This window comes from Lates calcarifer, linkage group LG10 (genome assembly GCF_001640805.2).
Source record: "Lates calcarifer isolate ASB-BC8 linkage group LG10, TLL_Latcal_v3, whole genome shotgun sequence".
Lineage (NCBI taxonomy): Eukaryota > Metazoa > Chordata > Actinopteri > Centropomidae > Lates > Lates calcarifer.
In genome coordinates this window covers 10143934-10166296 of record NC_066842.1, presented here as the reverse complement: position 1 = coordinate 10166296, position 22363 = coordinate 10143934, and the positions used below count along the sequence as shown (strand labels likewise).

At 42.7% G+C, this 22363-nt stretch overlaps 1 protein-coding gene across 10 annotated transcripts in view; it reads left to right on the top strand.

The window, feature by feature from the left end:
• tjp1b (tight junction protein 1b) overlaps positions 1 to 22363 on the top strand; it is a 54341-nt gene that overhangs the window by 27116 nt on the left and 4862 nt on the right. For 6 of the 10 annotated variants that reach the window (XM_051073288.1, XM_018666308.2, XM_051073287.1 and 3 more), the window contains 24 exons: positions 7865 to 7921; positions 8280 to 8404; positions 8521 to 8623; positions 8781 to 9096; positions 9455 to 9561; positions 10179 to 10347; positions 10462 to 10606; positions 13025 to 13158; positions 13735 to 13840; positions 14482 to 14632; positions 15246 to 15354; positions 15448 to 15667; positions 15923 to 16107; positions 16200 to 16295; positions 16404 to 16486; positions 16583 to 16793; positions 16900 to 17000; positions 17110 to 17460; positions 17803 to 18033; positions 19072 to 19932; positions 20462 to 20553; positions 21005 to 21220; positions 21355 to 21491; positions 21712 to 22183. In XM_051073288.1, coding sequence (XP_050929245.1) covers positions 7865 to 7921; positions 8280 to 8404; positions 8521 to 8623; positions 8781 to 9096; positions 9455 to 9561; positions 10179 to 10347; positions 10462 to 10606; positions 13025 to 13158; positions 13735 to 13840; positions 14482 to 14632; positions 15246 to 15354; positions 15448 to 15667; positions 15923 to 16107; positions 16200 to 16295; positions 16404 to 16486; positions 16583 to 16793; positions 16900 to 17000; positions 17110 to 17460; positions 17803 to 18033; positions 19072 to 19932; positions 20462 to 20553; positions 21005 to 21220; positions 21355 to 21491; positions 21712 to 22183 — 4778 coding nt within the window. Of the gene's footprint in view, positions 1 to 903; positions 1540 to 7864; positions 7922 to 8279; positions 8405 to 8520; positions 8624 to 8780; positions 9097 to 9454; positions 9562 to 10178; positions 10348 to 10461; positions 10607 to 13024; positions 13159 to 13734; positions 13841 to 14481; positions 14633 to 15245; positions 15355 to 15447; positions 15668 to 15922; positions 16108 to 16199; positions 16296 to 16403; positions 16487 to 16582; positions 16794 to 16899; positions 17001 to 17109; positions 17461 to 17802; positions 18034 to 19071; positions 19933 to 20461; positions 20554 to 21004; positions 21221 to 21354; positions 21492 to 21711; positions 22184 to 22363 lie in introns of those variants that run through there. The other 4 variants (XM_051073294.1, XM_018666309.2, XM_051073289.1 and 1 more) reach the window with 4 other exon arrangements.

Here is a 22363-nt window from a genome sequence, read left to right as displayed (position 1 = left end):
AAGTTGCATTGTAAAGACAAGGGTCGCCCCAGCCTGTAATACGCCTCTGTCTGCCATGTATTTCCTGTTGTCAGTGAAGGAGAACGCAGCTCTTCATAGACAACAAGGAATGCCTCAGTGTATGTGGTTGGCACATACTGCAGATGCTTGAAGCTGCCTTAGGATGTATTCACATGTTTGTGTAGTCATGCAGTATGCTCCTCCATAGAAAACACATTATCCTTAACAATGGTGGGGGAAAATGGCTCAAAACAGTCTTGATTAGTTTTATTACAGTGTCCTCTAAATGCTGCTTGATTAGATATTAACTACAAAGATGTGTTCTGTTGGATGGAACAATATTATTTGCATTTTTACTGGAAATTACATGCAGTATGTTATTTTTGAAATAATACCATATTAGTGGTTGTCACTTGTTATTAATTATATGATAAAATACACTTCCTTTACTTTCCTGATGGGGTTTTCAAGCAGAGTCTGTTGAATTAATTTCCTTCATTTCCATAAAACGGTTGGTTTTACTTACTACTATATAAGCTACAGAAGCAAAATAATGGGCTGGCGATGTCTCAGCTGCATTGCAAAGTGAGATTTAAATCATGAAATCCATATTAAATGGTTTTTAAACACTGTGCCCTACCACCATATTTTTGTTTAGATGACAAAATTTCTCAGTGTAACCTTTCTATGTGGGATGTTTGTGCCTCCTTGCTTTTCTCTCAGCCTGTGTCCACCTTGCCTGTCTTGGTTTGTTTAATTTGGTCTTATTTTTTTTCTGCTTCAATAGTAACCTGCTTATCTTGGCTACATTTTGTGTTAGAGGTGAGCTGTAATGGCGATTGTGTTTGTGTTGTCTTCAGCTGCAGTGAAAAAATATAAAGTATAATGTCTTCTTGCTTTATATATTTATGATTACTGACTTTGAGACAGCTAGTCTTCTGTGGTGTCACTGACGCGATTAACATAATTTATGCATATAATGCAGCACACCTGAGGAGGAGGGGCGTATTAACGCCCCACATGCAGAGAGAACTGATTCTGTACTGGTTCAGCACGGCAGCTCGAGGGTTAAGTCCGATACAGCAGTTTACACTGCGGATGGATGTTCGCTAGCACAGAGGAGTCCCATGCTGTAGCGGAACTGCAGATCCCACACAGATTGCTGCCAAGCCAGAGGGGATTTGCTTCGATCCCATGAGCGTGTAAGGAGAGAGTTGAAGGGAGGGATAAATTCTGAAGGGGAAAAAAAAAGATGTATGGAGAGGACACAGAGCCGTGCGAGGCAGAGGAAGCATTAGGGTGTAGCTGCGGGGTGTGTTTCATAACCCCTCACCTGTGGTCATAATTTCAGTTGTTTCAGGACTAAGAAAAGAGAAAGGAAAGGGAAGGTGGGGGTGAGTGCCTCCCAGCACTGATTGGTGCGGTCATGCACTGAGGCGGCCGATGTCTGCAGGAATCTCCTGCTGGATTTACTGAGGAGCAGCTGGAGGTTTGAGATGCTTTTGTCTGTGTCCTCTGTAGTGACCAGGATGAACTGATGTAAGTACCCCTGATCTTCTATGCATCCAGTTTTACCTGAATACTTAAGCAACAAACTATAGACATGAAGGGGTGAGGTCTAAGTCTGTTTTACTGTAGCCTTTAAATAATGGAAAGTGTTTGTCTTTTGTGGATGTAATGGTCAGTGATTAAGTTTTATGTCACAGTTAATAGGTTTCATCCTCTGACCTTCTTGTTACTCGCATAGTGCTACATCTCTGCTACTCTTTCTCCTCCATTAGAGACCTGCAGTACAGTGTCTAACCATGTTGTATGTGCAGAGTATCACTTATCTCCCAGGGGACCTCTGGGCTGGTGTTAGGGCATGGGCCTTCGTTAGCATTTGAATAAGTTCTCCGAGGCAGGCGAGTTTTAGCAGTTGTCAGCACTCCCCAGCACATCGTTCTCAATTTCTGAAGTGATCAATCATCTTATTCTACTTGTTTGTTGCTTCACTGCCAGCAGCCACAGTGAAGCGTGATCCTGTTGTTGTTTTCTGTCTGCAGCCGCAGTGCAACTTGTTCAGTGTTCTGAAAGTACGCTGCTTGTTTGGACTTAGCTGTTTGTTCACTGCTGGTGTGCTGGTGTTTGTATCAGTGTCATTCCTGGTTTGATTGAATGGTGATAAGCCTCTGATTACTTTGAGCAAATGTCTTTGCCTTTGTCTTCTGCACTAGGCTGAGTCTCATTGAGTATCTCTGCTGCTTCTTATCATGTGGGGACCCATCTGTAGTTGGACTGTGGAAACTCATTTGGATTCCAAATAGGAATACTCCAGAAAAAATGTTGTCTTATCTTAAATTGATACTAGAAATAGAGTTTCTAAAAATAAGCGTTGGGGTGAAATGTTGTTTTCAGCAGTTTGTAATGGAAAAATCTACAATACCAATTTGTGTTTTATTAAATTTCTCAAAAGAAATTATTAAGCACCCTCTGTTTTAAAATTTGAATTGCCACATTTTCTCTGCCCTGGTACTCTAAATGATTTCTGAAAATGATCTACCTCTCTTTGTTTTCTTCAGACCCTACAGACAAATCCAGCAAATGGGCACTAGGGAGAAGTGAATGTATTTTCTTCGCTGTGCTGCATCATTTGTTTCAGTCGATCCATGGCATTTAATACAACAAAAGGTTATTAAATGTTCTCCAGTGTTCATGCTGCAAGTTTCCCTTAAATCACTCTGTTGCAGCATCACAACGGCAGAATTAATGAGGGCTATTTTTAGCTACTCTGGTCCCAGAGCGGTCAAAATTGAATAAGGTTCTGCCTCACCCCTAAACCATACCACAGCACAAAATCTATTGTCTTAGTCAGAGAATTGAACACCCCACCACGCTGCCTTTTCAAAAGAAATATGATTTTGTTTTTTCTGCTGAATAGAGAGTTGGAGAGCCTGCACTCTTTAATTTTAATGATACTCCAGACTGAATACAAAATGAAACGCCATCTTAGCCTCTCTCTTCACGGGTCGTGTTAGGTTGGTGTTGTGATGACTCATTGTGTTTTAAGGATTTTTGTCTCCCAAGTCAGAGGTGTTCCTCATCTTGTACAGTTTTGGCTTCAGATTTTATTTCACACGGTGTATGGATGAATATACCACTATTTGTAGAGTAGCATAGTAGCTGACTGCACGTGTTAAAATATTCACACTTAAGAAAGCGTGATTATTTTCTGTTTGGTTTCTTTGCTTTTTTGGTACCTACAGTATAGTCTGAAAAATGTAGAAGAAGGCTGAGATGTGAGGCCAGGCTTGCAATGCAAACCCAAACATCAGCGTCTTTCAGTATTTTACCAGCCTGATTGATTTTTTTTTTTTAATTGAAAAGAACTGCCAAAAGATAGATACCCTGCCAAGGTGGCTTGCAGACTTGCCAACAGTAGCCAAAATTTGCTAATATTACATTGTACTTGTGTTTGACAATAGCTACAAATGCCTACCTCAAATACAAGTAACATTGGCTGTAATTGTCACTGAACTGAAATAATTGATTTATAATTGAAACAATTACTTGATGAATCCATTAGTCAATTGACAGATGAATCTTTTATGGCTTTTTTTTGGTAAAGCAAATAGCTTATCTATTTCCAACTTCTCAAATATGTGTATTTTTGTAATTTTTATAGTCATCTGTGATAACAGATTGAGTCTCTGTGTTTTGAACTGTTGGAATGATTTTATTTTTTTTACAGGTTTATCGATCAAATGATCAATTGATAAATCAACAAGATAATCTGCAGATTAATAAACAATCTTGGGCTGCGACTTATTATTATTTAATTATTGATTGATTTACTGATTATTTTCTTGATCAGTCATTTGGTTCCAACAGCTTGGTCATATTTTCAGTTCACTTTCACAGAAAAGACCCATACTTAGATTTGAGCAGCTAAAATCAAGTCAAGTCATGCCATTTCTGCTTAAAACATCAGTTGCAGTAAATAATAAATAGATTATCAAAATAATTCCAGATGAAATTTCTTTTGATCAGCTAAATGATTGACTAATCATTTTTGCTTTACAGTAATGGAACTAATTATCAGTGCAGCCTTAAATTGATTTGAGATTAATATCTTAAAATACTGTTAGCAGAGCATTTATTTGACAGACTTGCTTCAGTAGTTTGTTCCGCTGCAGAGGAATAAACCACAGTGGGCAGACTGAGCAATTTTGTTGTTTACCATTTGTGTATTGACTCGGCGCAGTCCATTTTGACGATGGCTTTCCGGTACTTTCTCCACTCTCAGCTGTGTGATCCATCTGTGTTGTAGTCCATCTGTGTTTTTGTGCTGGCTCCCAAGTTGCCTGGTTGTAATCCCCCAAGCATGACCCAACCGACATGGTGTGTCTCCACTGTGGAGCTGCTGCCAGCCCTGGCTCCAGCTTGTGGCATGAAGCTTCTGTTGGCACCAGTTGTTTGTGGCCATAAAGGGCGTACACAACAGTGCCACAAAAACTCATCAGTCACTGGATGCTGATGTGACTTCTCTGCAAAGTGTATACAGGAGCTGTGCAGAGTCTTCAGAGCTTGAATCAAACTGAGAAACTGCTCTGTTTTTTTGTCTTACGTTATCTTTCCTGTTGAGATTAGGGTCATAGGCTCTGAATTGGGTTCTGAAATGTTGGTTTGGTCAAGAGACTAAATGCTATATGAATACATTACACAGAATATCCATTTTTTCTTTTATTGTGTTATTGTTCTACAAAGCATTTTGTTGTTTATCTTTGTTAATTCCCACTTTTCCCGCAGGCATTCTAAAGTGGTAGCGTGTTTGTGTTTGACAAATGTCAGGCCTTTAGTCCAGACAGCGTTAAGATATACATGTGGCAAGAAGTAAACAGGGCTCATCTAAAATGTAAAAAAGGCTTTTGTTTTCAAATTAATTCAGCTGTGTCTTTTTTAAACCTTCCTCAGTTGAGAGGAACCTTCAGACACGGCCTGAAAATGTCAGGCCACTTGAACAACACCACACTGTTCCCCCTCTGTTACCAGAGCAACAAGCTCTGCAGGAGGAGCAAGCAAAATTACATCCCTTCAAAGTGAAAGGTGTGTGTGTGTGTGTGAGAGAGAGAGAGAGAGAGAGAGAGAAGAGAGAGGGGGAGGGTTGGAGATGCACACTGCAGGACCCTGCTAAATCTGTTTTTGTTTGTTTTTTTTCCCCTTCTAAATTCTGTTTAGTTTTTACTCCATTTTCGATTCCTCCTGTTTTGCTTCATTTGGGATTTTACATTCCATTAATTTTATGGTGATTTATTTGTATTGGCTCCAGCATCGTAAGCATTCTCTAATCATATTTTCCAGACAACAAAATCACATTTCTCACAACCCTGCTGCAACACAGGGCCTGAACATTGTATGCTTATGTGTGTGCATGTTTGTGTTATGCTCCATTAATGCCCATAAAGAATTTCTGAAAGTAGGAATGTCAACTGTAAACAAGTACCTCCTATAACTTTTCAGTTTAATGGCAAACCCTCTATAAATTTAGATGAAATTTAGAGTTCTTCGCATCAGCATTTCCACAGTGCTGATCAAGAAGACATAGACATAAATCCTCCTTCCCAAAGAGCAAACTTTCCAGTGAGAATTCATGCGTCTGTTTTTCAGCAGTCTTGTTAATATTCAGATGTCTTTTTTCCCTTTCTCAAGTACAGTGCATTCAATGTAAAAGGCCAGGAGGAGTTCCCTTGTTCAAACTTTTGTCCGGCCCCTTTTTGTGAGCCCCACCATAAGCTGCTTGAGCATTTTGTGACTTTTGCTGCCAAGCTGAGAATGTCTGGGGCCACTTGTGGCGATTTATTCAGCTGCCTGTATTCCCAGACGCTAGCTAACGTTTGGCACTTGGCCGACAGGTCACGACAGACATAAGGAGGACGATGTGTTGAAGGAAGCCTGGGTGGTAAAACAATAAACAGGACAGCAACAGAGACAGTCAGGTTATTACTACCTCAGACTGATCTTTTCCAACATACAAAACCAAAGTAGAGCATTTTTTTCCTTTAAAATAAACAGATGCTTGTTTGAACTGTTGTTTTTCTTTCTTTTTTTGCCTGTAGCTCTTCCAAAATGTAGCCATCATTATCACTTTTGGGAACTTGATAGCCATACCATTAGCAGGTTGTCACACTGATGTAGATACACAGTGTTCATCAACAAGAAGCTAGACTGACACTTGCTAGATGTTTTGGGTTTTAAGCTGCCAACACGCTGGCAAATGTCAGCTGAGGGTCTAAACATTGGAACTGATACTGCTTTTGATATTAGGCTCATCTCCCTTTGCTCATCTGTCATCGCCCTTTAATGTGCCGCAACATGAGATCATTCTCCATGAGTTTTCTGCCCAGGTGGCCTTATTGTAAGTGTTGGAAGTGTCAGAGAAATTACCAGCAAAGCAGGAGGGAAATGTGTGATATAGTCTCACCTATTAAGGTCACAGACCTGGGATCAATTTACATGACAAATGGGGGTTATTGCATTAGGTGCTGTGATGTGGGTTGTAATTTGCCCCAGAGGAATGGACCTGATAGTATTTTATATGCAGTCATTAAATGTCTAATGTGTCGTGAGATTGTGGCGGAGGTGAAATAAAATAGAAAAAGAGATAAGATAAGAAATGAGCGGTGGAGCGCAGAGGACAGTGCTGACCTAACAGCTGAATGAGTCGACCTTCATCTTATCCTCTCTGGTTGTTAATGTGACGGCGAGTGTGCTTTCATTTCTGACCTACTGTCAGTGGAATCTCATTGTATCTATCACAATGTTTATTATTGTGCCTGTTGTATTCGGTGCATAGTAAACGTGGGACCTCATACTGTGGACCTACTATAAAGGAAAGTGACACCAGTATGTTGACGGTGTGTGGTCTGTTTGGCAATGTGTGAGTGTGCTGCAAATAAAACTGAGCACAACACGGTGCTATCTGCATCACTGCAAATAAGCAACAGTGTAAAACTTGAAACAAACTCAATAACCTGCTGAGCACAGCTCTCAATTTGTGTAGTGGTTGTGACAGTTTGCATCCTTATCAAATTTCGCCTGTGGAGAGCCCAGAAACACTGGGGCTGCTTTCCTCTTTTAATAAGACCTCTTAACTTAGCAGAGGGAATGCAGTGGAAATGGGCTTCAGTCAATTACTGTTGTCTCTCAGAATGTGTATGGCTTTAGACTGTTAGACTTAGTAGTTTAATATAATGTATTTGGCAGTGTAGTCCTTTATTTGAAATGCATGAGTGATGCAAATTCAGTAAAACCAAAATCTCTCATGACAGTAAAATCAGACACAATCTGAAGCATTACAGTACTTCTTTACTTAGATTGATGTGAAGGATTCTGGAAAGGGGTTAACTGGACATACAGCGGTGTAGAAACACGTTTACACATTACAAAGCTAGTTAGATAACACCTACATTGTTATTTTAAAAGAAGATGACTTGGATTGAGGTTAAATTGTTATAAGCGCTGTGCACATCTGTTTTAGGAGCAAATTGCCTTGAACAAAAGTTTACACTCCCACCTTCATCAGTTTGAATAATTATTTTTGCTTTCTTGACAACAGCTGTTTTAAGGCCATAAGTGTTAAAAATATATATATTTGACAGCTGTAGCAAAGATGTAAAATTACTTTGAACAAGGGTATTTAGTGTTTTACTTAAGGAAACTTTGGCAGGACACATGACTGTTTTTGTTGTTTTTTTCCTTCCTTTTTTCCCAAGTGACACACACAGTGTCAATCAGTTTGTGTCACTTTGGTCATGGGATGATTAGCCAGTCATTTACTTTGAATCTTTGGATCTGATGCTAATCACATGCTATTTCTGTCTTCCAGTGTGCAGCAATGGAGGAGACTGTCATTTGGGAACAGCACACAGTTACACTACACAGGGTAGGTATCTGTTCTGTATCCCTCAGATGCTCTCTACATCTGTCTATAGAATGTTGAAACCTGAGTCTCGTCCCGATTTTTGTCTGCCCCGTCTGTCTGTCTTCCTGTCTTTGTCCCATCCCCCATCCCTTCATTCTCTTTCTTTCCCCTCTCCTCTGGATCACGTCTTGTCTACGCAGTTTCTGAGAGAAAAGACAAAACACAGGAATTATCACAGAACTTTTCTTCTGCATGATTCTCTTCCACATCCTGTATGTAATGTACAAGCAGGTGTTAACCACACTTTTATAACTGGTATCACGCAATCCATGCAGACAGCTAAATCAGTGTGCTAATGTATTTGTTTTTCTGTGTCTAGGCACCAGGGTTTGGCTTCGGGATAGCCATATCAGGAGGTCGGGATAACCCTCATTTTCAGAGTGGCGAGACCTCCATTGTCATCTCAGACGTGCTGAAAGGAGGCCCAGCGGAAGGCCTACTGCAGTAAGATTTTGTTTGTTATTGGCAGCCTGGTCAGATTGCTAGTTATTAGTATTAGATTACCCTGCCTGCTACAGAAGGACTCCAGCTTGTCTGTTCTTGATGTCACCTCTCTCTAGGGAAAATGACAGAGTCGTTATGGTCAATGCCGTCTCCATGGACAATGTGGAGCACGCGTACGCAGTCCAGCAGCTTCGTAAAAGTGGGAAAATTGCCAAAATTGTGAGTGCTGATGTTTCTCTGTGAATATCTTTAGAGAGTAACGTAAAACTAAAACCAGGAACTACAATGTGTTGTCATATTTGTTTTAACATGTATGTACATGTAGACTCATCTAGAGGTCGTCAGGCTGATCTCATATCTTCTTTCCCTTGTTTAGACAATCAGACGGAAGAGGAAGGTGCATGTCCCCATGGGCCGCCTAGGAGAGAGGGAAACTATGTCAGAGCACGACGAAGAAGAGGACAGCTACGATGAAGAGATATACGAGACACGGAGCGGACGCAGCGGTGCTTACAGCGGCGTGGGCGGGGCCGTGGGTAGGCGCAGTGGCCGGAGCAGTGGGCGAAGGGATCGGGAACGTGAGCGCAGCGGCTCGCGGGAGAGGAGTCTCTCCCCACGCTCAGACCGCCGCTCACACAACCTGCCTCCGCGTCCTGCCAAGGTCACGCTTGTCAAATCCCGCAAAAATGAAGGTGAGGCTCACAAAGTCGGGGATGAAAAGGGAGGTTTTTGAACCAGTTATGGTCGCTGATAATCCAGGAAATCACCTGCCATTTTATCTACACAGCTATTACCAGTAAGCTAGACTTTTAAAAGAGAATAAGACCTCCAAATCAGCATTGGTTAACCGCCAGAGTAAACAAAACTTGCCAGCCACAGCAAAATCCAAGTTAACTCAAGTAAATCTAAGCAGAAGAGCAATTAATCTTCTTTAATCAGTACTGTTAATCCCAGTGGGAGCAGCGGCTGTCAGCAAAGTGTGGTCAGTGTGGTGTGGTCACGTGAACTCTGTGCTAACATCATCTTTGTTGCTGTCGTTCACTTTGTAAGCAGAATATGGCCTGCGCCTGGCCAGCCACATCTTTGTCAAGGACATTTCCCCCGAGAGCCTGGCAGCCAGGGACGGCAACATCCAGGAAGGGGATGTTGTACTGAAGGTGAGATAGAGTGTGGGGGATGGAGACAAGAAGCCTGATAAACATTTTATATGCAAACATCATAAAATATTAAAATTGAATGAAACTACTGAAAATGTTATATTATGTCCTCTTTTCCTTTTTGGTTTTGATGGAGATGGAAAAAAGAACCAATAATTTGTACTGCTGCTGTGTATTGTTCTCTACTATATATTATATTTATCTCATGTTGCATAACAGTTATAGTGTAACCTGCTCAGTTACTGGGAATTTTCGGAGCAGAACCTTTTCTTAACCAGTCATCTCTCACATAAAGCTCTTTCACAAGTTATGTTACTTTCTTTGAATGCAAGCATTAAAATGATTATTTGATGTAATTTTGCTGTCGGCTCCCTCTCATAGCTTTCCAAATTGATTTTCTCCCTGACAAACACAATTAGCTTTGCAGTCAATTTGCATTTGATCTTCTGCCCTTAAAACAAACTTAATGTCTCATATGATCTTTTTATTGAATCAAAATATGAAACAAAGACATAATTATATTATTTCTTGTTTTTAATTCAAATTCTGTGGCTGTGTAAAAATGATCTTTGTCTTGTCTTGGCTAATAGTCTCCTCCCCCCACCCAATATTCTCAGATCAATGGCACAGTGACAGAGAACCTCTCCTTGATAGACGCCAAGAAGCTGATAGAAAGGTCAAAGGGCAAGCTAAAAATGGTTGTTCAGAGGGACGAGAGGGCAACCCTGCTGAACATCCCTGACCTCGATGACAGCATTCCCTCAGCCAACGCCTCTGACAGAGACGGTGAGACTGGTGTTAAGTGTTGGATTCAGTTAAAATGGGGCGCAGCTTAAAAGCCAGACTTGTCAGTGTGTATTTCAGAGTTCAGTCATTGAACAGTGGCTCTTGTTTGATCAGACATTTCAGATATCCATTCTCTGGCATCTGACCATTCCAATCGATCGCATGACAGACATCGTAGCAGCCGCTCCCGCTCTCCAGACAGGCGATCTGAACCCTCAGACCACTCCAGACACTCGCCCCCACAAATCAGCAATAGCAGGTAAAGACCATCCCTCCACAGATTTATGTTTTAGCTTTTTTAGCTGCTGTGAATGACATGCAGTAGGGGGATATGTGTAGAATTATAATTTGTGTCATTTACATATACAGTAACTAAAAGTAGCAATCCAGTTGATAAATCAGATTTCAACCAAAAAAAAAAAAAGAAAGAGAGAGAACACATCTCAGTAGAGACCACTTAATGACTGCAAATGGATGGCAAACTTTGATTAATTAAAGGGGAATTGTTTTTCATGTGTTTAATGTAGAATTGAAACAATTAAGCAATTTTTGAAGCAGAAATTTTTAAAGCATAAGGCCGAACACCTTCAAAGTTCTAGCAGTTTTGACGATTTTGTGCTTTTCTTTGTCTTGTTAAATGTAAACATCATTTGTAGCATTTCATTTTATTTGGGAAAACAAACAAATTGATGACATCACTATGGTAGGTAGGTAGAGATGTGTGCTGTTTGATGTTTGAGATTTTCGATCTTTCTTTAGACTAAACAGTATTATTTTGCAGATAATCAATAATTAAAATAATATTTAAACACCTGTTACATAATGGATCTTGCTATAGTGTGTGTGTTTCTGTCTGTCAAAATTTAAGTTTTTTGGGTTGTAAAGGACTTTCGATTTTATGTTTGGGCTAATACCAGCCATCAGCCCATTCAGCACTTTTTTGACTGTAACCTTGTTTGAAAGTACCTCATTAATTCTTCGTTTAAACTCAATAGAGCACCACAGTTGTTCCCCTTTCACACTGCTTATTGACCGGGGGAAAATAACAGTCAACTGCTAAGCTGCAAAACAGTCAATCTTAGTCAAAGTTGGGATTGAGTGCAAAACCGGGACTTGGCTCTGCTCGGTGTAAAAGTTCAGAGCTTAACCCACACTGCTTTGTGTCTGCAGTTGAAGGTCATCTTGAGTTTTGAACAAAGCTGTTTTGATGCATCAGTTTGTGTCAAGACGTGTGAGTATAGTCTCATCAACACTGACATTAAATGAGATTTGTCTGCCCTTTTATTCCTTCTACATATCAACAGCTGGAGAATACCGTAAGTCATCACTCATTACGCTGAGTGAATAGTTACTAATATAGTGGTAGTAACTAGAATAGATTTAGACAGTTAGATCTAGTTTCAGGTGTTAACTTTTACTCACAGCCATCATTCCAATAGAGAAATTATGAATGATGACTAAAAATCAGTGTTTTGTGTAACAGCAAATGATAACCTGATCAAATATTGCTGAAATGACCTTACACAATATCAATTATTCAGTGACACCTCTTGTTTTGACTTGAGATGACTGAGTGAAAGTGTCACAGGATCTCTGTCTCTCTTCAGTGTTTTTGGTGGACAAACCGCATGTTTGGCACAAGGACAATATGGCTCCGACAGCGAAGGAACAAAAGGCCATCACTAACAATCAGTGTCACCTGTCTCCTCTTTTACATGTGGCTCAGCTGTTGTACCGTCTCATATCTGCAGTTGTCTGCCTCCATTTTGGTCACTCTTTTCTGTAACATAGATTGTCTCTTGTATGTATTGTGTGTGTGTCAAAAATGCAAAAAGCAAAAAATGTGTTTTAATAATTTCCTGATGACACATCAAGATTAAATATTTTAATTAACAGGAAGGAGATGTTGGAACAGGATGTTTTTATTTATCTAAACCTGATCTGAGACCTGTGATCTTTTCTCTCAGTTCAGGAAGTTGGCAGTTAGAAGTTGGACCTCCTTCAGAATGGTCTGAAAAAAAAGTTTGTTCTTCTTCAGCCACTTCAAACAGGGTCCTTCATGGTTACTTTGTTACCCTGTCTGTGAATAAAGCAGTGTTTGCCAGTAAAGCTGTGAGCAGGCATGTGACCAGGAGATCCAAGTCACAGCCATAGAGCCGTACCACCAGGCAGCCTGCTTTGCTTACTTTCATTCTCTTCTGAGTTCTCATTTGAAACACATTGGGAATGCTAGCATTTTTGAAAACACAGGGAAATTCTGTCATCATTTACAATTATCTGACTCATAATTGGCCTGAGTCAGTGTGTTTCAGTTTACACGGCCTTAATGTTTCAAAAACTGGCATCAAAGTCAAACCTTTGCTGGTCTAAAGCCAGAGCCTCACAGAGAAATTCACCTGCAGGACAGAATCCACTCTGACACCTTAGATAAGCTGCTCTAAAAATAGACCACAAAAGAGTGGAGAGACAAAGTGGTGACCTTCAAGACTAAGATGCAGCTTTAGACTCGAGCTGTTCTTTTCACCTGTTTTTCTTTTCTTAGCCAGTGTACAAGATGTTGTAGCCTCAAAGATTTCCTGTTGCCCCCAAGATCTACATCTCCAGAATACACTATTTATAATCTTATGTCTTCATTTTCTAAAGATAAACTGTACAAAACGTCTATTTTTGTCTGCAGTCACAGAAGTCGTGATGACGAACGGCTCTCAAAGCCGGCGTCGACGCCAGCGAAGCTAGCAGAGGAGGTTCCTCTACCCAAACCGAAGGAGTCGACCATTGCCAGAGAGGAGAAACAGCTCCCGCCACTCCCAGGTCAGAGATACAACCATCAGCTATTAAACCAGATGTTGTGTCTTTATGTAAGCGCTACCAATCACAATTTTAATCTCTCTCACATACACACTTGTGAGATTTGTAAACAACAGCATGTATTTTCCCTGCCTGCAGCAGAGCATTAAATGGCTTCATCATACTAAAAAGAAATCTTGTCTGAACCAGTCATTTTTGCCCTTTTTAAAAGCACAATGACCAAAAAAGTTAGATCCAGACGCCTGCTGAGCCTGGCTGAGTTTGCCTGGAGCCAAGTGAAAATAAACCGTATGAGTTGATCGAGTCTGACGTTCCTCCCCAGCCCGCAGCATTCTGCTGCCTTTCTGTTTGACCTCCCTGCTCAGGACATTGTGTGTCTTGTGTCTGTGTTTGTATGCGTGGTTTTGAATATTTGCGTTTTTATTAGTGTACTTGTTCTCAGTGAAATGCATGTATCTGCAGCAAGTCGTGACAGTGTCTGGGGGAGGATTCCTTTGTTTTTTTAACGTGCACAGTGCTGCTTACATGTTCATCGTCTGTCCACATTAACAACATGAGCTTGTGTGTGTTTTTCTTCAGAGCCCAAGCCAGTGTATGCTCAGCCTGGACAGCCAGATGTAGACCTGCCAGTCAGTCCTTCTGATGCCCCTGTGCCAAGTGCTGCCCATGATGATAGCATTCTGCGGTAATGACTGATAGTAATATGTCCTAATATAAAAAGCTTCAGAAAGTCTACAAAGTGATCTTTGTGAGTGCCTTCATAAGCTTCATAAACTCTCAGTTTACTTTATTAAAACGAGAAGACAGCTGTGAGGAAAACAATTTAACCTGCAGTTAGCGTGACAACAGCACATCTTTGAAATGCAGTTGACATTTTTCAGTTCTCTCATGCACATCCTTCCCTCAGTTATTTATTCAAAGTATGCCACAAGGCTTAGAATTCAGTGCTGTTTAGAGGTGTTTTACATGGCATGTACTTGTTTGCTGGCAAGTTGAATAAGCAGCTTTTAATATCACTGGTTGCACAACTACCAGTGTTTGTGCATGATACCGCCAGTTTACTCTGGTCATTTTGGTCTTTAGCAAAAATATTGAAATGTATTCAAATGTTCTCAAGGATTCTATCTTTCTCCTACAGCACCATTTTACATATTTGCTGTTGTAAGCTCAAAAGAGCCAAGTGTATCAAAAAAGAGAGTGAGACCTGGCTGGCAAGCAAGAGTAACTTAACTATTCATAAAGTGCAGTTTGTATTCATAGAAAGGAAAATTCCATGAAATGATGCTGCGTCAAAGAAATCGGCCTAACTCTTGTCTTCGTCCACAGGCCGAGCATGAAACTGGTGAAGTTCAAGAAGGGGGAGAGCGTGGGACTGCGTCTGGCTGGAGGGAATGACGTGGGCATCTTTGTAGCCGGAGTGCTGGAGGATAGCCCAGCTGCTAAGGAGGGCCTGGAGGAGGGTGACCAAATTCTCAGGGTGAGTTACTTTATTTTTAACACAGCAAGTGTATAAGCTGACACCTGAAATCAAGTCCTTGTTTTATGATTTAAAAGTTGGTGTAAAAGAGATTGCAAAAAGTTGTATGTTGAATCGGTCCCGTGCTTCAAAGGATCATTTTTTATTCTTTTTGTTTTACCCAATGGGTACCTTTTATGGCATCTGTAAACAGCCATGTTTTATGAGATATGCATCCTCAAGCTTTTCCCTTTTTTATTCATGGTTTTACACACTAGCTGCTCCAAAATTCCTGTGCCTCCTGGCCGGTCTCTTAGCAATGGCCCCGAGGGAGCCCACACAAAAAAACTGTGTTTCCTCTTGCTGTGTTTGTCCCATTTCCTCACAGTCATATATCTTGCTGTTTGTACCTCCTCCTCTTTTCTCCAAGTATAATGACGAATGGCCTGAGTTCTTGCAGTGCAGTAAAAACTGCAGTTACCCAGGCAATGCTGAGAACAGGAAGAGCTATGTAAACCTTTATCTAAACAGAGATATATGTTTTCTGTCATGCACCCTGTGTACAATAAAGTCTATTCCTCAAGTTATTCTGTGGTAAACATAAAACATCAACCTCTGTTTTCCTAAATTCCAGGTAAACAATGTAGATTTTGCAAACATAATCCGAGAGGAGGCAGTGCTGTTCCTCCTGGACCTTCCTAAAGGTGAAGAGGTCACCATTCTGGCCCAGAAGAAGAAAGATGGTAAGTGAAGTGAGTAAGGAGAGGAGATAAGAAGTACAGTTCTAGAGGTTGCATTGGCCCAGTGTTTTTGACTCACTGCTCTTTCCTGTTAAGTATATCGGCGGATCGTGGAGTCAGATGTCGGCGATTCCTTCTACATCCGGACGCACTTTGAGTATGAGAAGGAATCTCCCTATGGGTTAAGCTTTAACAAGGGTGAGGTGTTCCGTGTGGTGGACACCCTCTACAACGGCAAGCTGGGCTCCTGGCTGGCTATTCGCATCGGCAAGAACCACCAAGAGGTGGAGAGGGGCATCATCCCCAACAAAAACAGGTGACCACATCCTAACAGACGTGTCTGCTTTGCCTTGAACTGCACATCAGTTATTTCAGTGAGTGACATGCTGGATAAATGTTTGTCACAACAGTAGACCGTCAGTCCCCCCATTCGTCTTACATTTGTTATGATTATCATTGCCATGTAATGTCCTTAGGTATTGGCAGTGTTGAGGTAAGCTGTGCCAAGTTTATGACACATCTATTAACTTGTGTTACACTAAGAACTTGTCTTTCTGCCATTTGTCAACAGAGCGGAGCAGCTCTCCAGCGTGCAATACACTCTCCCCAAAACAGCAGGTGGCGACAGGGCCGACTTCTGGAGGTTCCGCGGTCTTCGCAGCTCGAAGAGGAACCTGAGGAAGAGCAGAGAAGACCTCTCCTCCCAGCCAGTCCAAACAAAGTTCCCAGCTTATGAAAGAGTCGTACTAAGAGAGGGTGAGGAATCTGATCATGTCTTCCAGGCTGTACAGTATGTCAATGTGAGACTATTTTTATTTTATTTTTTTGTTTATTTTTTTCTTGTGCAGCTGGTTTCCTGAGGCCAGTTGTAATTTTTGGACCCATTGCTGATGTCGCTCGAGAAAAACTCTCCAGAGAAGAGCCAGATCTTTTTGAACTTGCAAGTATGTTTTAATGCATTGTGTTGCAAATCTTTTGATGACAATAATAATCAACAACAAATCTGTACTCAGAAATGTTTCTTTATAAATCTCTTGAACCGTCTTTTCCAGAGAGTGAACCAAGAGATGCAGGAACAGACCAGCGTAGTTCAGGAATCATTCGTCTTCACACCATAAAGCAGATCATTGACAGAGTATGCCTCCTTTTTATCATGTAAAATACATCATAGATTTTTGACCACAGATATGTACGCTTCATCTTTCTTCTTTAATGTCTTTATCCCATGAAGGACAAACATGCTGTTCTGGACATCACTCCAAATGCTGTGGACAGGCTGAACTATGCTCAGTGGTACCCGATTGTAGTCTTCCTAAATCCTGATAATAAGCAGGGTGTGAAGAACATGAGGACCAGACTGTGTCCAGAGTCCAGGAAGAGCGCCAGGAAGCTCTATGAGCGAGCCATCAAACTGAGGAAGAATAATCACCACCTGTTCACCAGTGAGTAGGCACAGTATTAAAACACAGTAAATTTAAAATATATATCGTCTCTTTTACATGTTATATTCTTGATGAAGTGACTGCAACTCGAAATATTCCCTTCTAGCCACCATCAACTTGAACAATATGAATGATGGTTGGTACGGAGCTCTGAAAGAAACAATCCAGCAACAGCAGAACCAGTTGGTGTGGGTGTCAGAGGGCAAGGTGAGAGAAACTGGCCAAGTGTTGTTCTATTCCACCACATTTAACAGCATTATTTGAGTCCTGTTTGACTTAGTCAGCCATGAGGTGACAGTTTCTCTGCTCTGCTCAGGCGGATGGTACTACAGAGGATGACTTGGATATCCACGATGACCGTCTGTCCTACCTGTCAGCGCCAGGTAGTGAATACTCCATGTATAGCACAGACAGCCGCCACACTTCAGACTATGAGGACACAGACACAGAGGGTGGAGCGTACACAGACCAGGAGCTTGATGAGACTTTGAATGATGAAGTGGGCCTGCCCACGGAGCCCGCCATCACACGCTCTTCAGAGCCTGTGCGAGAAGACCCACCTGTAATTCAGGACACCCCTGGTTACCCTGGATACCAGCACCCTGTGCAGCCTGACCCAGCCAGTCGCATAGACCCAGCTGGGTTCAAGATGGCTGCGCCACAGCAGGTAAAGTTCATATCTAGCTTTGCAGGCAGTCCACTGCAGGCTGCGCCCCTCAGAAATGAATGTATGGATAAAAGTATATGACTGCAGAGCGGAGGAATAGCTCCTTTGTGTTCAGTGTCGTGTCCTGACCTTTGTTAAGATTAAATGTCCTTTGCTAAGTCAAAAACATGTTATAGAAGCTACTGGTATGTTATCTATTCTAACCTCATTTTTGTAAGTGCATTCTCTGGCTGGTGTAAAACTGATTCAGTGTAAGGAGGAAGATCATGGTGTTGGGGTGAGCTGTGCTTTGTGTGCCCTTGGCAGGCTGTGTTATAAATGTCTCTTAACAATACTTCACAGCAAGATGAGGCGGCTCTGCCCATGCCCTCGTTGCCTCCGACGGTGGTAGCGCCCCCTGCTGTTGAGCAGCCTGTACAGCTAGAGGGTATGCACCTAGAGGAGCCGCCTGCTGCAGCCGCAGCTCCTCAGGCTGACTCACTTAGCAGCCCCAGCCCTGCCCCTGAGCTTATTCAGCCCCCACCACCACCACACGAACCCCACCCGTCTGGACCGTCTGGTCCAGAACCAAAGGTACCCGCTGTTTCACCAGCCACTCGGACCGGGCCTGGGCCCCAGCCTGCTGTTTTAACTGCCTGTCTTCTCGCACATGCTTTCCACTCGCTCTCTGCATGAAATGCCCACACTGTGTGACTCACTGAGCCCACTGTGTGCCTCTGGCTCCCAGAGAAAATGTGCGACAGACTAGTCCACATGCACCACAGTGGGCTGGGAGACCAGAAGGACTGGTACATCTGAGTCTTTGACCAGGGTGAAGACATCCACAACCAGCCCTAACTGTTGCCTCTTACTTCCTTTGCATGGCTCCTAATGTTTTTTGGGTTCCTTTCAGCTTTGACTCTCTTCTGTAGATGAACGATAGTAGCACTTACAGTGGCATCGTAGTGGTAGATGTGTCGTCTGTTGTAGTGCCAGTAGTTTGACGTTGCATTAGATGCAAACTGAATGTTGGTTGCATGATGAAAGCTAACCTGCAGACAGTACTCTTGGTAATAATTTACATCAAGCAATTCTCCCTATGGAACAATAAACGTACATCAGCACACTGCATTATGTCCTCTGTTAAGTAGTTTTGTGCTGAGTAGATGCCAACAAATCAACCTTCTTCCATAGGAAGTACTGTAACTATTTGCTGTCTACAGGCTACACATCATATGTTTGAAATGAGGCCTTTCAGAAATGTGCAAATTGCTTTTTAGTTCACTATTTATAAAATATGTTAAAGTGTTAAATCCAGTTGTGTTTATATGGATTATTATCATTCTTGAAAGGCATCTTGTCAAACAGGCATTCAGGTCTGTTCTTAAAAAAAGGATAAAGGTTTGCTTGTGTAATTGCACTTAAACTTGATGTTTGTTGAATTAATTGGTCAAGCGATTTTTTTCTAATAATCTGGTTAATGATATTCAGTTCCTCAAGTCAAGTTATTCTTAATCTGGAGTTGGGAAAATATTGTTCCCTGACAGCTTTCTGTCCTTCAACATGGTGGTTTGTTAAAAGCTCAAAATGATGATGTGATGGATGTATTCATTTAGTGTTGTTTCTTCACAGATGTACAAGAAAGATCTGTACAATATGGAGGACCCTGTGCGAATCAACCATGGCCTGAAGCAGTCTATGGGCTACAGTCACCAGCCGCCGTACCAGGACAAACAGCCATACCGCGAATACGACCACCCGCCTTACGGATATGACGGAGGCGGCTACGCAGAACCAAAGCCTCACAACACTGACTCTCACCTGCACTACGACAACCGTGTGCCTCATTACAACGAACAGTGGCCCCCCTATGACCAGCAGACCTCGTCCTCCCAGCCCACAGGGTACCAGACGGGCCACCAGCAACCCATGGGCTATAACCCCCGGTCCTCCTATGAGGATGGACCAGGGAGGGACTACAGCCCCCCTCAGCCGCGTTATGATGAGGCCTCACCAGTGGGCTACGATGGCAGACCACGCCACAGTAAACCTGGGCCCATTCGTTATGATGAGCCCCCGCCCCCGCCCCCAGCAGGCTACGATGCCCGCTCTCCTTATGAGGCAGAACCTCATGGCTTCCCCATTAATTCACCTCGATCACCGGAGCCGCCAAAGCAGTATTACGGTGACTCTGGTCTGAGGCCCACCTACATCCCTGGGCCTCCAAACCGGGGCTATAAGCCAGGGATACATGACCCTATGATAAACTCTGAATCCACCATTCCCCCTCCTAAACCGGAGACCCTGCCCTCCCCAGGTGAGCCAGCGATCACTCCAGGCTCCAAACCACTCCCTCCTCCACCCAGGGAAGACCCGGATGAGGACCCGGCCATGAAACCACAGTCAGTTCTCAACAGAGTCAAGATGTTTGAGAATAAACGGTCTGTTTCCATGGACAGGGCTAAAGAGGGAGGAGAGTCATCAGTACTCAGGGTACGTTCCTCACAGAGCTGTACAGCTACCAAGTCACACATGAATCTGTAAATATATGATGAATATAAGAATACTCAAAGACATATAAGAAAATAGAATAATAGAAACACAAACAATTGTACTCTGAGCTAGAAACTGAATGAGAACTACTTAGGACCGTACTCTGACTAAAAACATATATAACAATACCTAGTACAAAGTCACCTCAATCAAGCTAAATGTCAGGTAGGTCTTTTTGGGCTATTTGAGAATTAGCATTTTGGTACACAAGGCTTGAAAGCAACACAAAATAATTAGCAAAGCTCCAAGGAGTCCAGATGATGTTTTCCTACACAGCAGATATATCTGTCAAAAACTGCAGATCTGCAGGACTTGAAAATGCAAGCTTGTTTTTGTGAAATGATTGTCTGTTTTTGTATTTGTCAGCCACAGTACTAGATTTCCTTGTGCATGCAGTCCATTCATGTGAACAAAAATCTGGATCAGATGTGAGAAGCACTAAAGAGACACTCTCTCTTTTGCTTTTCAGCCTGCAGATGTTCCTAAACCTGTGAGTGCACCTGGCCCAGTCCTCAAAGCTAATTCCCTCAGCAACCTGGAGCAGGAGAAGTCCACCTATAGGTATGTAGTCCTCATTACAGCACCCCAGGCTGCAGAGTAGGTGGGTGAAGGACACGTCTTAAGATCCTTGCAAAGGCATCTTGGAATTCATTTATTGTTGCTTGAGTGCCATCTAGTGGACTTAGATCATTGTGCAGTAAGCCATACATACTGTGCAGTGAGAGCAGAGTCATCCAAACACCAAATGTGTACTAAAAGATGGGACTTAAATGTCAGCAGGACAAGCAGTCTGCAGAACTTTGATGCTCCCTGTTGTCCTGAGCACTCTGTCCACGGATATCCAGATTGCTTTCAAACGTACTTGATCATTTCAGGACTTCAGACAATCAGGATATATGAGATGTCTTCTGTCTAGATATTGTTCAGCTGGCTTTAGGTCAATCCTATTGTCTGTCCCTGCTGTTACAAGCTCTGCAGCTGTTTTACTTGTTTCTTTTGGCTTCCTCTGCAGGGCTCCTGAGCCACAGAAGCCCCATACTAAACCTCTGGATGATGTAGTGCGTTCCAACCACTATGACCCAGATGAGGATGAAGAGTACTACAGGAAGCAGTTGTCCTACTTTGATCGCCGTAGCTTTGACAGCAAAGCCATGGGCCAGCCTGCCCCTGGCGTCAACCGCTTCCATGATCTGCCCAAACCAGCTCAGCTGTCCTACCCGTACAACAGGTATAACAACACACCTCATGCCAGCAGTGTTGGCTGATGTACAAAATTCCTGAGCTCTGTAGATGCAGTAACCGCATCAATCAACAGTCATGGTTGTTTGCATTAAGTGTATTGTCTGTATCTACCTGCTGCAGAGTTGAGTCTGTAGAGAAGGTGAGTCCAGTGGAGAAAAGATATGAGCCTCTGCCCCAGATCAGCCCCTCCTCTCAGTATGGGCCCCCTGCCTCCACCATCCCACCCAACACACTGCCCAAACTCAGCCCTAATGACGGTAAGAAACCTAACGTTTCCTGTCACCACATAGTCATCTAGTCATGACAATAATACACTAATGTGTCACCTCTGTTGTTTCAGGCTGCAACTAATATGTAATTTTTATTATGGTTTAATCATTATTGTTCTTACTATAAATGAAATCAAAGCATTATCTAAATTGCAAGGATATAATAGTTTGACAAAGACGTATCGTATCCTCCTCCTCACATTTCCAGCTAACTCCATACCTGAACCGTTGACCTCACCCAATCCTAAACCTGAGCTGGCAGCTCTCAGGCCAGCCAGCAGGGACGAACCCACACCAGGTGGCTACCTGCCCCCGAGGGGCCTCCCCGACAAATCCCCAGTCAATGGCACTGATGCAGCACCCACTAAGACGCTCGGTGCTCCAGCTCCAACTAACTATAACCGCTACGTCCCCAAGCCTTACACCAGCTCAGCCCGGCCCTTTGAGCGCAAGTTCGAGAGCCCCAAGTTCAACCACAACCTGCTGCCCAACGACACACAAGTGAAGACAGAACTCCTCACTAAGCCCAGTGTGGTGAGCAGCAGTGGAGGGAAGCCTCAGCTGTCACCACAGCCCCTGGATCATGACAGCGGCCTGGACACCTTCACACGCACTATGGACAACAGGCCCAAATACCAGCACAATAACATCAACGCCATCCCCAAGGCCATCCCTGTAAGGTAAGATGCTCATAAATTTTGAAATCCAGCAGCAGCAGTATGTTCTCTGAGGGTAATCACTGAGCTGCTGAAAGACAGAAAGATAGTTGTTGTTCTCAGTGGGTTTCTCTTATGTCCTCTGCTGTGCATTATTCTCTGCCTACGCTACTTTGACTGATGATACTAACTTCTGCCCCTCAG